The sequence below is a fragment of the Oryx dammah genome, unplaced genomic scaffold (assembly GCF_014754425.2).
Source record: "Oryx dammah isolate SB20612 unplaced genomic scaffold, SCBI_Odam_1.1 HiC_scaffold_28, whole genome shotgun sequence".
NCBI classification, from domain to species: Eukaryota; Metazoa; Chordata; class Mammalia; order Artiodactyla; family Bovidae; genus Oryx; species Oryx dammah.
The window spans coordinates 56,048,525-56,062,099 of NW_024070212.1; the positions used below are offsets into that span (position 1 = coordinate 56,048,525).

Sequence of the window (13,575 nt, forward strand, 5' to 3'; positions counted from 1 at the left end):
AGGCTTGAGTGGGACTGAAAGGATCTTATTAAGGTGGCTCACTTACTGGCTGATGGGAAGTCTCATTCCCTCCCGATGGGGAGCTCTCCACATGGCAACTTGAGTGTCCTTTTTTTTGGTAAATGTTTAAATTTTTTTTGTTTAAAGTTTGGCTGTGCCGAGTCTTCCTTGTTGCACATGGGCTTTGTCTAGTCGTGATAAGTGGGAGTTACTCTTTCACTGCAGTGTGTGAGCTTCTCATTGTGGTGGCTTCTCTTGGGAACCCAGGCTCTAGGTGCATGAGCTTCAGTAGTTGTGACACATAGGCTTACTAGCTGCAGCTCATGAGCTCTAGAGCATGCAGGCTTCCGTAGTTGTGGTATGAGGGCTCAGTGGTTGTGGCTCTTGGGCTCTCGAGTGTGGGCTCAATAGCTGTGGTGCATAGGCTTATTTGTCCCATGGCGTGTGGAATATTCCTAGACCAGGGACCAAACCCATTTCCTCTGCATTGGCTGGCAGATTCTTATCCACTGTGCCAGCAGTGTAAGTCCTGTGTGTCTATACAGCATGGCGGTTAGCTTCCACCAGAGCAAATGGTTAATGAGAACAGGGTGAATGGTTAGTGCCTTTTGTGACATATCTTTGGAAGTCACGTACTGTCATTTCTATGTTCCGTTAGTCACATAGACCAGTCAGAATTCAAAACAGGAGAGGATACACAAGGGCATTAATACCAGTGAAAACCCTGAGGATCCATCTCTGAGGCTGGCTACCAAGGTATTTTAATAAAATTCAAGCCTAGAGAAATTCTTCTCCACATATCTTGCCTATAACCTCACATCTGAATACCATAAAGTTTTGTAGATGGTACCACTGCCAAAATGAAATATGGAAACTGCTTGAGATTACGATGAAGACTGAGCAGCCAGTAGAAGCACTGAGGTCGAGGAAAGATGAATTAATGTATCTAGTTCTCCTTTCAGCATGAATGCAATAGGATCTTGTGTAATGAAGTACTGTTTTGGTAATGCAAACCTTCTATTTTCCTGCTTCTCTTTGTGCTCTGATTTTTGGTTTCAGAGGTAGTAGAATGAGTATAGTATTTGTAGTAGTTGTACCATTTTCTAGTATTAAATAATTCATATTACTCTTAAATTTGTATTTCATAGGTATAGACACAAAATTCATGAAGCAGGATAAAAACTGTTTACATTGGCAAGTAGATGCATAGGAAATGCTAGAATAATGAAAATTTCAAAATATAGATATTAGATTACATTATAATTTTAAAGAAAATATAAATTTTTAAATTTATTGAACCAGTATTATGATTCATTACTTATAATTTATATATAATATAATATATTTATAATTTATAATAGAAAATAAAAATCAGTAGAAAATTTTCAAAGAGATTACTTACTTAAATTTTTAAAATCTAGAAATAGTGCAAGTGGTCTTACCTTGAGCATTACCATAGAGTAAAATTTGCAATAGGACTACGTACTCTAAAATGTAAATTTAATTACCAATTTTGTATAAGTTTCCTATCTGTTCCTACATAATAAATACTACAAACGTAGCAGCTTAAAATAATGCTCATTTATTATCTCACAATTTTCGTGGGTCAACCATCCAGATACTACTTATCTAGGTCTTCTGCTGAGGGTCATGAAGCCGCAGGGTCAGCTGCCGCATTATTACCTGGAGTCTTGGCTGAGAAGAGTTCACTTCCAAGCTCATTCAGGTTGTGAGAAGAATTTTTTTCCTTGAGTTTGTGGAACTGAGGATTCTGGCTTTTTGCTTTTCTTTTTATTTGAGGGGAGTGGGGTAGCCCACCTTCAGGTCCTATGTCCATAGTTCCTTGAGGTCATTCACAGTTCCCTGCAACGTAGGCATCTCCAACACAGCTGCTTGTTTCATCAAGCTCACATGGGAAGATTCTAGCTCCAGACTGCTAAAGTGGACTTGTGTGTGGTATAGCATAATCACATCAGTGACATCCCATCATCTTTACTGTATTCTAGTTGCTAGAAGAGGCAAATCATAGCCCCACCACACTCAAAGGAAGGGTTTGGACAAAGATGTGGACACCAGGAGGTAGGAATCATGAGGTGTCACCTTAAAGTCTGTTCACTGCAGTGATCAAGCAGTGGAAATGAGCAAGAAAATTATTCACAACTTGAAGAGATCAAGTGAAGTCCCCTACAAAATAAATCTTTACAAAATAAAATTTTGTAACTGATCAAAACAATAAAAACGTAAGAAAGAGAATTATGTTCCTAGAAGCAACAGTGCAACTCTGGTATGCCCATTTAGAAGATGATAAGAAATTGCCATTTATGCTAAAATGCCATAATGCCAACTTGCCATTTGTGAAATTGGCAAGTTGAGCAAAAAGGGCAAAAACTCAAGCTTTCTTATGGATGATAACCTGCAAATTGGCCATTACACCCTTTGGTAGGAAAACTCAATTTGATTAAATTAGTGGTTGTAATTTTCCACAAAGTAAATATGAGGGAAATTTTATTTCATTTGCAATGTATTTTTTTCAAGGAGAAAAAGAAACTGTAGAAACTCCTTTGTATTCTAAGTTCAAAGGCAAAGTGTTTTGTCACTATTGTTCCATATTTCACAATCAATATTTCAGATCCTTTTTTTTTTTACAATGGAGATACTATAGCTGCAAACACTTAGGTTCATTTAATTAAAGGAACTCAGAGCTCTTCCTGCATTAGAAAAGAAAAAAAAATGCATGTATTTGGCAGAATTGAAATAACAACTGAATAAAGTGTGAACAAGCAGAGGCATATGCAGCATTATGAAACACTGGCGTGATTTTCTTCGAAATGACCAATATAGCCAAACGATGCTTTTCTGTGACATTAACTGTCCTATATTTCAGAAAACAAAATGTCTAGATGTCATAGCAATTATTTCAAATATTGGTAACACAGTGGTCAATATATAAGACGGATAAAAACAATAAATTATCTCTGTCTAGAATAGAAAAAAATGGAATGGAATGCTTAATGGGTAGCAAAATGAGAGGAGAAATAATACATACAAACTTTTAAAGTAGATATAGTTTCAGTTCAACTAAATTGTTTCAGGGGCAAAGTGACATTGGGCAGCTCATATTTATTATATATATTGTTGAACTACCAGAAGAATAGGAAGTTGAAATTAATAAGTGTTTATTTCGTTGTTTTTACACTGTTCGTAGGGAATACAGGCTTTGTGATAAGTGGAGAACTAGTCACAGGTCTCTGCCTTCTCCCCAGGCAGAAATCATTAGTTGCGTGGGAGGTGGACTGGAGAGCAGCATCTCCCACTGGATGAGAGTAGGGGGCCAATGGGTTTCAAAGATCACATCTTCTAGGCATCCTGAATGATTCCCCAAAAATGATTTTAGCAATCTAGCTTCTTGTTTAGACCAATTGCACTTTTAAAAAAATTATTGACATATAATTTACATTCATTCGCCCCTTGAAAGTGTGCAATTCGGTGGTTATTAGTATACTCACAGACTTGTGCAGCCATCACACTGTCTAATTTTAGAACATTTTCATTATCTCAGAAAGAAACTATATGATGTCACCCCCCAGTTCTTCACCACATCACAAGCTGTAGGCAATCACTAATCTACTTTCTATCTCTGTAGATTTACTTGTTCTGGACATTTCACATCAGTGGAGTCATGCAGTGTGTCCCCTATTGTGTATTATTTCACTGAGCTTTCTGGAAAACTTACTTAGGATCTGTCTAAAAATATCAATTGTCTCTTATACTTCAGATTTATTACAGTTTTTTAATTCTACTCTTTCCATTACCTGTATATCATAAAAACTTTCAAATGCACATAATAATTCATACTGAATGGAATGATGTACTGTAGATTTTTAAGCTTGTTGGCAACAGCATTTGACTTCCAAGGACAATGAAAGCAAATCCCTGCCTGAACTTCAGTTGATTTTAAAGGGGGTATAGCTGCAATATGTTTGACTACACAGATGATTTTTGCATTATCCTTTAATTACAAAATAAGGGAAACTGCTTCTAGTAGGAATTAACTATGTCTTAGAAACATCATGCCTTTTTTTCCCCCATTCTTAAAACATCTTTGCAATTTAGTCCATTCATGTGTGTATTAGTGAAGCAGTGATTTCTGGCAGTTTGTTAAACATAATATTTAATACTGGCTTGCCTAAGTAAAAGATTATAAAAAATCTAATAATGTGCTTTTATTCTTGTTAGTCTTACCAGTTTTTATAAATGAATGCTATCAAACTGTTGGAAATAAGTCTTACAAAGCATTTTGTAGTCTTTAAAAAAACTATTTTTTTTTGGTTGCACTAGGTCTTCGTTGTAATGAGACGGCTCTTTCTAGTTGCAGCGAGTGGGGGCTACGCTTCGTTGCAGCGTGCAGGCTTCTCATTGTGGTGGCCTCTCTTGTTACAGAGCACAGGTTCCATGCGCGTGGGCTTCAGTAGTGACAGCACTCAGATTCAGTAGTTGTGGTGCCAGGGTTAGTTGCTCTGAGGCATGTGGAATCCTCCCAGACCAGGGACTGAACACGTGTCCTGTGCATTGGTAGGCAGGTTCTTATCCACTGCACCACTGCAGTGTCCTTGTCGGTGTTGTTGTTCTTGTCGTTCAGTCACTCAGTTGTGTCCCAACTTTGTGACCCCCATGGACTGCAGCACGCCAGGACTCCCTGTCCATCACCAACTCCCACAGTTTACTCAAACTCATGTCCATTGAGTCAGTGATGCCATCCAACCATCTCATTTTCTGTCGTCCCCTTCTCCTCCCGCCTTCAATCTTTCCCGGCATCCGGGTCTTTTCAAATGAGTCAGTTCTTCGCATCAGGTGGCCAAAGTATTGGAGTTTCAGCTTCATCATCAGTCCTTCAATGACATTCAGGACTGATTTCCTTTAGGATTGACTGGTTTGATCCTCTTGCAGTCCAAGGGACTCTCAAGAGTCTTCTCCAAAACCACAGTTCAAAAGCATCAACTCTTCGATGTTCAGCCTTCTTTATAGTCCAACTCTCATATCCATACATGACTACTGGAAAAATCATAGCTTTGACTGGACAAAACTTTGTTAGGAAAGTAATGTCTCTGCTTTTTAATATGCTACCTAGGTGGGTCATAGCTTTTCTTCCAAGGAGCAAGCATCTTTTAATTTCATGACTACAGTAACCATCTGCAGTGATTTTGGAGCCCAAAAGAATAAAGTCTCTCATTGTTTCCACTGTTTCCCCATCTATTTGCCATGAAGTAATGGGACTGGATGCCATGTTTTTTGAATGTTGAATTTTAAGCCCACTTTTTCACTCTCCTCTTTCACCTTCTTCAAGAGGCTCTTTAGTTCTTCTTCACTTTCTGCCATAAGAGTGGTGTCATATGCATATCTGAGGTTTTTGATATTCTCCTGGTAATCTTGATTGCAGCTTGTGCTTCATCCAGCCTGGCATTTTGCATGTACTCTGCATATAAATAAGCAGGGTGACAATATACAGCTTTTATGTACTCCTTTCCCAATTTGGAACCAGTCCATTGTTCCGTGTCTGGTTCTAACTGTTGTTCTTGACCGGCATACAGATTTCTCAGGAGGCTGGTAAGGTGGTCTGGTATTCCCATCTCTTTTAGAATTTTCCACAGTTTATTGTGATCAACCCAGTCAAAGGCTTTGGCATAATCCATAAAGCAGAAGTAGATGTTTTTATGGAATTTTGCTTTTTCTATGATCCACCGGATGTCGGCAATTTGATCTCTGGTTCATCTGCCTTTTCTAAATCCAGCTTGTAAATCTGCGCCACTGGAGAAGTCCCGTAAAGTAGTCTTTTTAAAAGCGAGGTTTAAAGTTGATAAACTCAGTGATAAATCACTGGTGAAAACTTTAATATGTAAAGTAAGAGGAACTAAGTAATTAAGTTATTTTGCAATAGAAGTTATAATTAGAAAGTATAATTTACTGCCCTTAATAGTTTTACTCTAAGGAATTCTCAGTAGGCATTTAAGAAGCCTACATTTCAGTAACATCCCATTTTGTATTTGCAATATTTATAGGCATTTTCCTTTTTCTTAAATGAGTTCTTACATGTTGTATCATACCTTGAAGTGATGAGTTATAGTATTCGTATAGACAGTAAAAAGAGCTGACTCTGCAGTCAGACTATATCCATTCAAATCTTGGTCCCAGCCATCACCAGAAAGTGCAAGTGACTTAACTCTTCTACCCTGTAGTTTCCTCAGCTGCAAAGTGAGGACATTTTACTCACTGATTTGACCTGCTGTGAAGATGGATTGAAGTAGTGTATATGTAACGATGTGCGTGAAGCCTTTTGCACAAGATAAGTGTACTAAGCTTATGCTCAGTGTTATTAGCCGTTTCATTTTCTGTGGTGGGTATATAAGAACAACATGAAATAGTGGATGTAACTAATGGATTGGTCAGTTGGAAATCTTGATTGTATTTCTTCTAATTCAGTGATTCTTTATATAGTGATGAACACGTTTCTCTTTCCTCCAGCTTATCTTTATGTATATATTTTGTGGCATGTAAAGTAATCTTTATAAAATATAGAAATAATGTACTTAAAAATCAGTGACATTTTATGCAAAACAAATACACTTTTTTGTTGCACTACAATTTATAGGTTAGGAAATAAATACTTCCTATTACTAAGTTCCTTACCTGAAAACAAAGCAAAGATGAATTCCTTATTTTGGTTTTAACAGCATTTCTTTCTTTTTTCCTTGGGTTAGGGTTTTCCAGGTGACTTTGGAGACAGAGGCCCTGCAGGTCCTGATGGCAGTCCTGTGAGTAAAGAGTGAAGGTCCACCCTTGCATTCTAGCGTCATTTGGATTCCATAGCATCCGTACTTGTCATACTCATTACCACATTCCTGACAAGCACTCTTGACCAAACAATTGTGATACCACTGAGCACATTCTATTTTGTGATTTTACAACAAGAGAAGTAAAACAAAGTGTTATAAATTCTGTCTTGAGGTGATCTTTACAATTCAGTATCTTGACTATGTTATACATTACTAAGTAAAATATTAGAAGTATACAATCACAATATTGACTTGAATATTCAGTGGGAGGGTGGGTGGACATGGGAAAGAAGCCTTTCATATATATATCAAGGTACTCTCAAGCCGCATGTAAAAATTGTGCATTTAGTGATTGCTCCTTGGAACTCAAACCTATCATTGATCTACCTACTTTGGGGTAATTTATAGAGAAGTCTTTGAGGGGATCATTTAGATATCTGTGTTCAGATCAGGGAGTTAAAATTCTAAAATTAACATATTATAAAAAATGATGGAATGCTGTTTTGCCTGAATTAGGAATAATTCCTATATTTAGACATCTGTAAATAAAATAGTGTTTGAAAATAGTTTCCTTTTATTTCATTTTCTAAGGTATAAACTATATTAGCTTGTGCATTGAATTTAACAAAAGTTTTGTTATAAGACTTGGAAGATAAGAGTAGAACTGATTTTGAAGAAAATTGTTAAAAAATGGAATCATGTCTTAAATAAAATGTTTGTCATCTTTTTCTTGCCCATGATTCTGAGCAGCTTCTCATTTCAGGCATAATAATGTTAAACATTATTTATATTTTTCTTTTATACCATTTATGTCTTTACACACTTAGTATGAAACCATCTTGTCAAGTATACATGAAGTTTGTTAGAGTTGGACTCCTACAGTATTTAACATTTTACCCTTTAAAATCTGCTTTTTATACTTAAATTACACTTTTTGAAGAGCATTTTGAATCATCTTTAAAATAAACTGGATATTCAATGTATTGGTTTATAATTCTTTAAATTTTATACTACACCTCTGTTTCAAAACAGTTTAAATACAGAAAAAAAAAGGAAGGTTTATTCTTATACTTTGTGCCATGTAAGTGATATAACACTGACGTGGTATAGATTAGGAATTATCATGAAGACTGTAATGATGAGGTCAAAAGACTGTCACAAAGGCTTATCAGGAATCAACTGTAAAAATGATAGTTTAAAACCTCATACAAATAATTTAAGCAAGTTGGTAATTTCTTACATTTGTATAGTGCTTTATGAAAATTTTCAGAATCTTTTATATAACAGTTTTCATTGTGTTCTTTACAAAATAAAAACAAATATTATTTCTGTTTTATCAATGAGAAATTTAGAAAATTTAAACAAAGTACCTCAAGCTGACAGTGTTTTAAGTCATCTGAAAATGTTATTCTCCCCCAACAAGTTGACCATCCTGTCTCTTCTCCCTACATATAGGCTAATTAGGGCTTCCCTGGTGGTTGTGGTAAAGAATCCAACTGCAATGAAAGAGACGTGGGTTTGATCACTGCTGGGTAGGAACGATCCCCTGGAATAGAAGTGGCAACTCAGTCCAGTGTTCTTGCCTGGGAAATTCCATGGACAGAGGAGCTTGGTGGACTACAGTCCATGGGATCACAGAAGGAGCCAGATACAACTGAGAGATTAAACAACAACAATAGGCTAAACAACAGTAGGCTAATATTATGTCTATAATGCTGGCTATTATGAGACTTACATAACAGACAGAGAAATCTATTATCCCAGGCTAGGTGGTAGTCCTGGCATCCAAAAGCATGGAACCAGGGCTACTTTTATAGAACGTTAGCTGCCACCAAAGAATTGCCCTTCTTAGGATGCAGAAGAATAGGGAAGTTGCAGAAGTTAGCTAGAAGAAGGTAAAATTTGATATATTTTTTCCTAGAAATTTTTGTCTTCACCTTTAGAAAATTCACTTAGTTTGGAATCAAATTTAACCAATTTCGCACATTTCTGTTACATAGGGACTTATAGGCAACATTGGTCCTCCGGGATTTCCTGGGCTTCGAGTAAGTATCAAATATCATCCTTATAAAATCTGCTTGTGTGTATTTATATTTGTTCAATGTGTTTTACAAAATTTAGGATAAAGAAAATTTTTAGTGTCATTGTTGAAGATCAACCTTGCTCACATGTGTTTTCCTGCCAGATATGCGAATTTAATCAGTAATATGAATCTAAAAATGAATTATACTTTATGATAAGCTGAAATAAATTTTTACAGGTTAATGTATAAGTGTATTTATCTGTTTCATTGAAGGATACTTAATCAAGATTCAGTTTCTCCAGACGTATGAGACCTAGAACAGCCACTTCTTTTCTTTGAGGTAGTCTTTCATACCATCTGGTCTGGAGAGACAGATAGGGCTAAACAAAAGCACATTGTAACTATAGGCTTTATGAGATAAAATTAAATAAATGACTAGGAAAATTATCCTGAACAAAAGGTAGGAGCCAGACTTCGCCAGTACCATTGAACATTTTCATACCTCATTTATTTATTGTACTTAAAATAATAACTATTATTTGTTCACTTAATTTTTATACAGTAAATTCAACTCTTAAATTTCACTAAAGTTTCTGATGTCATCAAAGTACAATTTAGTAAAAGAAGTTCTTTGAAGGCTAAAACAATCCAGTCCAGATACATGTCTTTCTGATACATTTTTGATTATTCATTTGACTAATCAAACTGTCGTATGTATCTTCTGATATGTCTTCTTAAATATAAATCTCTCTTATCCAGACTTCTGGTTCATGACAGGGATATAAGTTACAGATATGGTATATTAATTTAGAGCCATATGCTTTAACATTGAACTGAACTAAAAACAAGAATGACATACTTTTATGAAATGTAAGGAGCCTAATGAAAATAGAATCTTAAAGGTAAGTCTATTTCTATTCACATAAAAGTAGGGCATGACCATGGCAGAGGTAGAATTTCCTTTAAAAATCAATTTAGAGCTCGCTCTAGTATGTAAAGTAGGTAATTAAGACTCCAGAGTTTTTATAAATTATAGCTACAGTATTTTTAGCTTGAACTTGAACACAGGTCTTCTGACTATAAATTTAAAGATTTTTCCCCCATCTTAACCCATGGCAGAAGGCGATAGCCTGGCCAAAGGAGTATCTTTCAGAAGTTTAGCTATTGAAACTGTGATAAAAATCAGCATAACAGGTTTTAACTTTCCCATATGGGATGTCAGGAACATAGAACTCAGAGTCAGAAAACTACAGTTAGTCTAAGACCTTTAGACTTTTCTCTTGTATAATATTATTAGTAATTATAATAAAACTAGCAATAACAGCTCACTTTCATTTAGTTTTTTCTCTGCACCAGTCACAAAGATCAGGTAATTTAATTCTTAGAACAGCCTAAGACCATTTAGCTTATAACTGTTGAACTCGGATTTGAAGCCAGGTGATGTACATCCAGAGTTCAGAATTCTCCCCCTTGTGCTATACCATTTCCTTAAAACTTCTACGACCTTAAAATATGTATTGTATCTCTTAAGAGATTTCTTTAGATGTCATGAGAAGCCCTATGTAAAGATAGAGCCCAAATGACCAATTTCTTTTCTCAGAACGTAGACTAGGGCTGTACCTGTAAGTGGTAGTCACTGGCCCTACCAGTGGGGAGAGACAGGAAGCAGGGGAAGGGAGCTGGACTCCAGAGACACACTTTGTGCGTTCTTCATGTGACCTATTAGCATTAAAGTTGGTAACTCCAAAGTTTCCATTATTATGTTTAAGACCCAGACCAATATTCTTAACATGGCCTAAGATGTCTAGCCTTTTGGTTCCTCTCTGCATCTTGAGAATATATTCTGTGCATAAGCCAAGCTGTCCATTCTTCAGATGCAGCCTCCTTACTACATGGCCTTTGCACTTGTTTGTCTGCCTGAAACACTTAAGCTCTACTTTTCTGCCAATAGTTAACTGTTACTTATCTTTCAGTTCCAGGACTTAGCACAGTGCCTGACACATGATAATGCTCAATAAAAATACCTGGGTTTTCTGTCCTTTTTCTTCCTCTGTTCACCCTTTGGTAGGTGGGAAGAGATTCTATAGAAATGAAAATGGCTTATGAAACTAACAGTCATTTTTGTAGTGCTCACTGTTCTATAGTAATAGAGATGGTATTTTATACTTTTCAAAGTACTTTCTTTCACATGGATCTAATTTTTAAAGTAGATAGAACAGGTGTTATTACTTCCTCTCTTGTACATTTATTGTACAATTATTACAATTTTAATCAAAAGAGTGGGAGCACCATTATTATTATTATCTATTTCATGAATGCTGAACTAGATGCCAGGCCTAAAAAGTATATATAAACAAATTAAGATTCCTGCTTCCTGGAAATATTATAATCTAATTTGGCCTCAAGTCAAGCCACTGAAAATGGAGCAATTTATCTTAGAAAATCAGAGTGACTTCACAAAGGAGATGTCTTTTAAGCTGTTTTGTTGACTGTATGTGAGTGGGATGAATTGGGAAAGGGGCTCTTGGGCAGAAGAAGGCTGTGTTCAGACGCATAGATGTGGGGGGAAATGGAATGTTCTGGAAATGAAAAGAGGAAGAGTGGGCTTGCAGCCTGCGAAGTATGGGGTAATGGGAGAGGAATGGAAGGAGGTGAGCACTTCCCTGGTGGCTCAGAGGTTAAAGCATCTGCCTCCAATGCAGGAGACTTGGGTTCAATCCTGGATTGGGAAGGTCTCATGGAGAAGGAAATGGCAACCCACTCCAGCACTCTTGCCTGGAGAATCCCACGGACGGAGGAGCCTGGAAGGCTACAGTCCATAGGGTCGCAAAGAGTCGGACACAACTGAGTGACTTCACTTTCACTTTCACTTTTTCAGGAAAGATTATGTGAACTTTGGTGTTCCATATTAAACAGTTTATCTGTTTGCCCTGAACTGTTGCTTTTCACGTGTTCCCTTCCAGCAGGGCAGGTATAGCTCCTGTTAAGAAGTGATACTGCTTTCTCTAGATTATTTTTTCCATGCAGTTAATTGCTACTGTCATTTGCCTTCTCAATTAGTATCAGTGATTATTGCCTGGTAGTGTGGCTGGGTATGGTCGAAAAGCCCAGTAATGGCATTCACAATCTTTTTGGCGATATGTTCACTCATGAACTATAATTGGCTAGTGGCTGCTACTTTGGTAAGAACCTACCCTTGGGTCTCTCTATTTCTTTGACTGACTTTGACTCAATCAGAGAAGGCAGTGGCACCCCACTCCAGTACTCTTGCCTGGAAAACTGCATGGATGGAGGAGCCTGGTAGGCTGCAGTCCATGGGGTTGCTGAGTCGGACACAACTGAGCAACTTCACTTTCATGCATTGGAGAAGGAAATGGCAACCCACTCCAGTGTTCTTGCCTGGAGAATCCCAGGGACGATGGAGCCTAATGGGCTGCCATCTATGGGGTTGCAGAGAGTTATTTGTCACTCTGTGGGAGGCTCTTTTACTTCTATTGCTATATCCCAGACACCCTCTGCTAAGCCCCAGTGCATGAAATTATTTCTTCTGTCTGCTTCATCTTCTTATGGGAATGAAGTGTGGTAGGTAGGGAGTGTTGAAGGACCTTCAGGTTATCTTTATGGAACTGAAAACTGTTACTAATCTATCATTAACCAATTTCAGAGTATGTAGTTTTTTAGGAATAGGATTTTCCGTACAGTCTGTGACATACCATAACATATTTGATGTTTCTTGGAAGTTTCTACACCCATATCATTTTCCTTTCAAATTCTTTATTTTACTCAGTCCTTTATAATGAATAGTTTTTTGATACCTTCTGAAATTTACCATTTTGTGATTTTTCTTTCAAAGATACTAAAAAGTAAAATAGAATATTGTGCATACAAGGCATATTCATCTGAAGATGCCAGATTATGCACAGTAGTATATTTACTGAAATAAGAATTAAGGATATTGTCTATAGAAAAACAACAGGACAACAAAGAAATATTTGTTTTTGATATTCCTTTCCATTTCTTACATGAATTAGTGCTGTGTAATTTCCAAACAGAGACATTTATTGTATTTTGAATGACTATCAGAAGTTTGAAAACTATGAACTTTGAATAAACTAACCACTGTAATTATAAGAATAATTATTTCCCATCAGTGGAATTTGTCAATGATGTATTGATGCCGTGTTTCCATTTGTTAAGTTGGAAAATATTATTCTGCCTCTCACAGTCTCATATTTTTCAGGATTAAACATGTTGGGAATAATTTATCTTACATTTCACAGACTATAGGACTCACCCCAAAGTAAAGATGTCATATTTTCCATTCTGAAATTGGTAGTATATAAATGTGGACTCTTAAAAATATACTGTTATGTCAGCACTCTAGAAATCACTGTTTTAAATTTAAAGTTGATTTCTTCCTCCAGTATTCATTCCACACTTCATTTCAAAACTATTATGTGCCAATTATTATGTTGGGCTTGAGATATAAAAAAATGAATAAAACATGCTTCTACACTCACAGAATGCACAGACTAGGAAGACAGGGGGAAAACAAACAAAAAAGGAAACCAACCAAAAAAAAAAAAAAAAAACGAAAACAGTGCAGTATATTGAGTACTGTAGCAGAAGCATATTCCATTAGTGGTTTTCAAAGGCTTGGAGCATGTGAGAAGGGAGAGTATGTTCAGACTAGAAAACAGTTCATTGTGTCTAGAATGTTGG

At 36.5% G+C, this 13,575-nt stretch overlaps 1 protein-coding gene across 2 annotated transcripts in view; it reads left to right on the forward strand.

The window, feature by feature from the left end:
- The window catches only part of COL24A1 (collagen type XXIV alpha 1 chain), a 392,623-nt gene that overhangs the window by 122,562 nt on the left and 256,486 nt on the right, over positions 1 to 13,575 (forward strand). For both annotated transcript variants that reach the window (XM_040232413.1, XM_040232414.1), the window contains exons 14-15: positions 6,756 to 6,809; positions 8,831 to 8,875. In XM_040232413.1, coding sequence (XP_040088347.1) covers positions 6,756 to 6,809; positions 8,831 to 8,875 — 99 coding nt within the window. The remainder of the gene's footprint in view (positions 1 to 6,755; positions 6,810 to 8,830; positions 8,876 to 13,575) is intronic.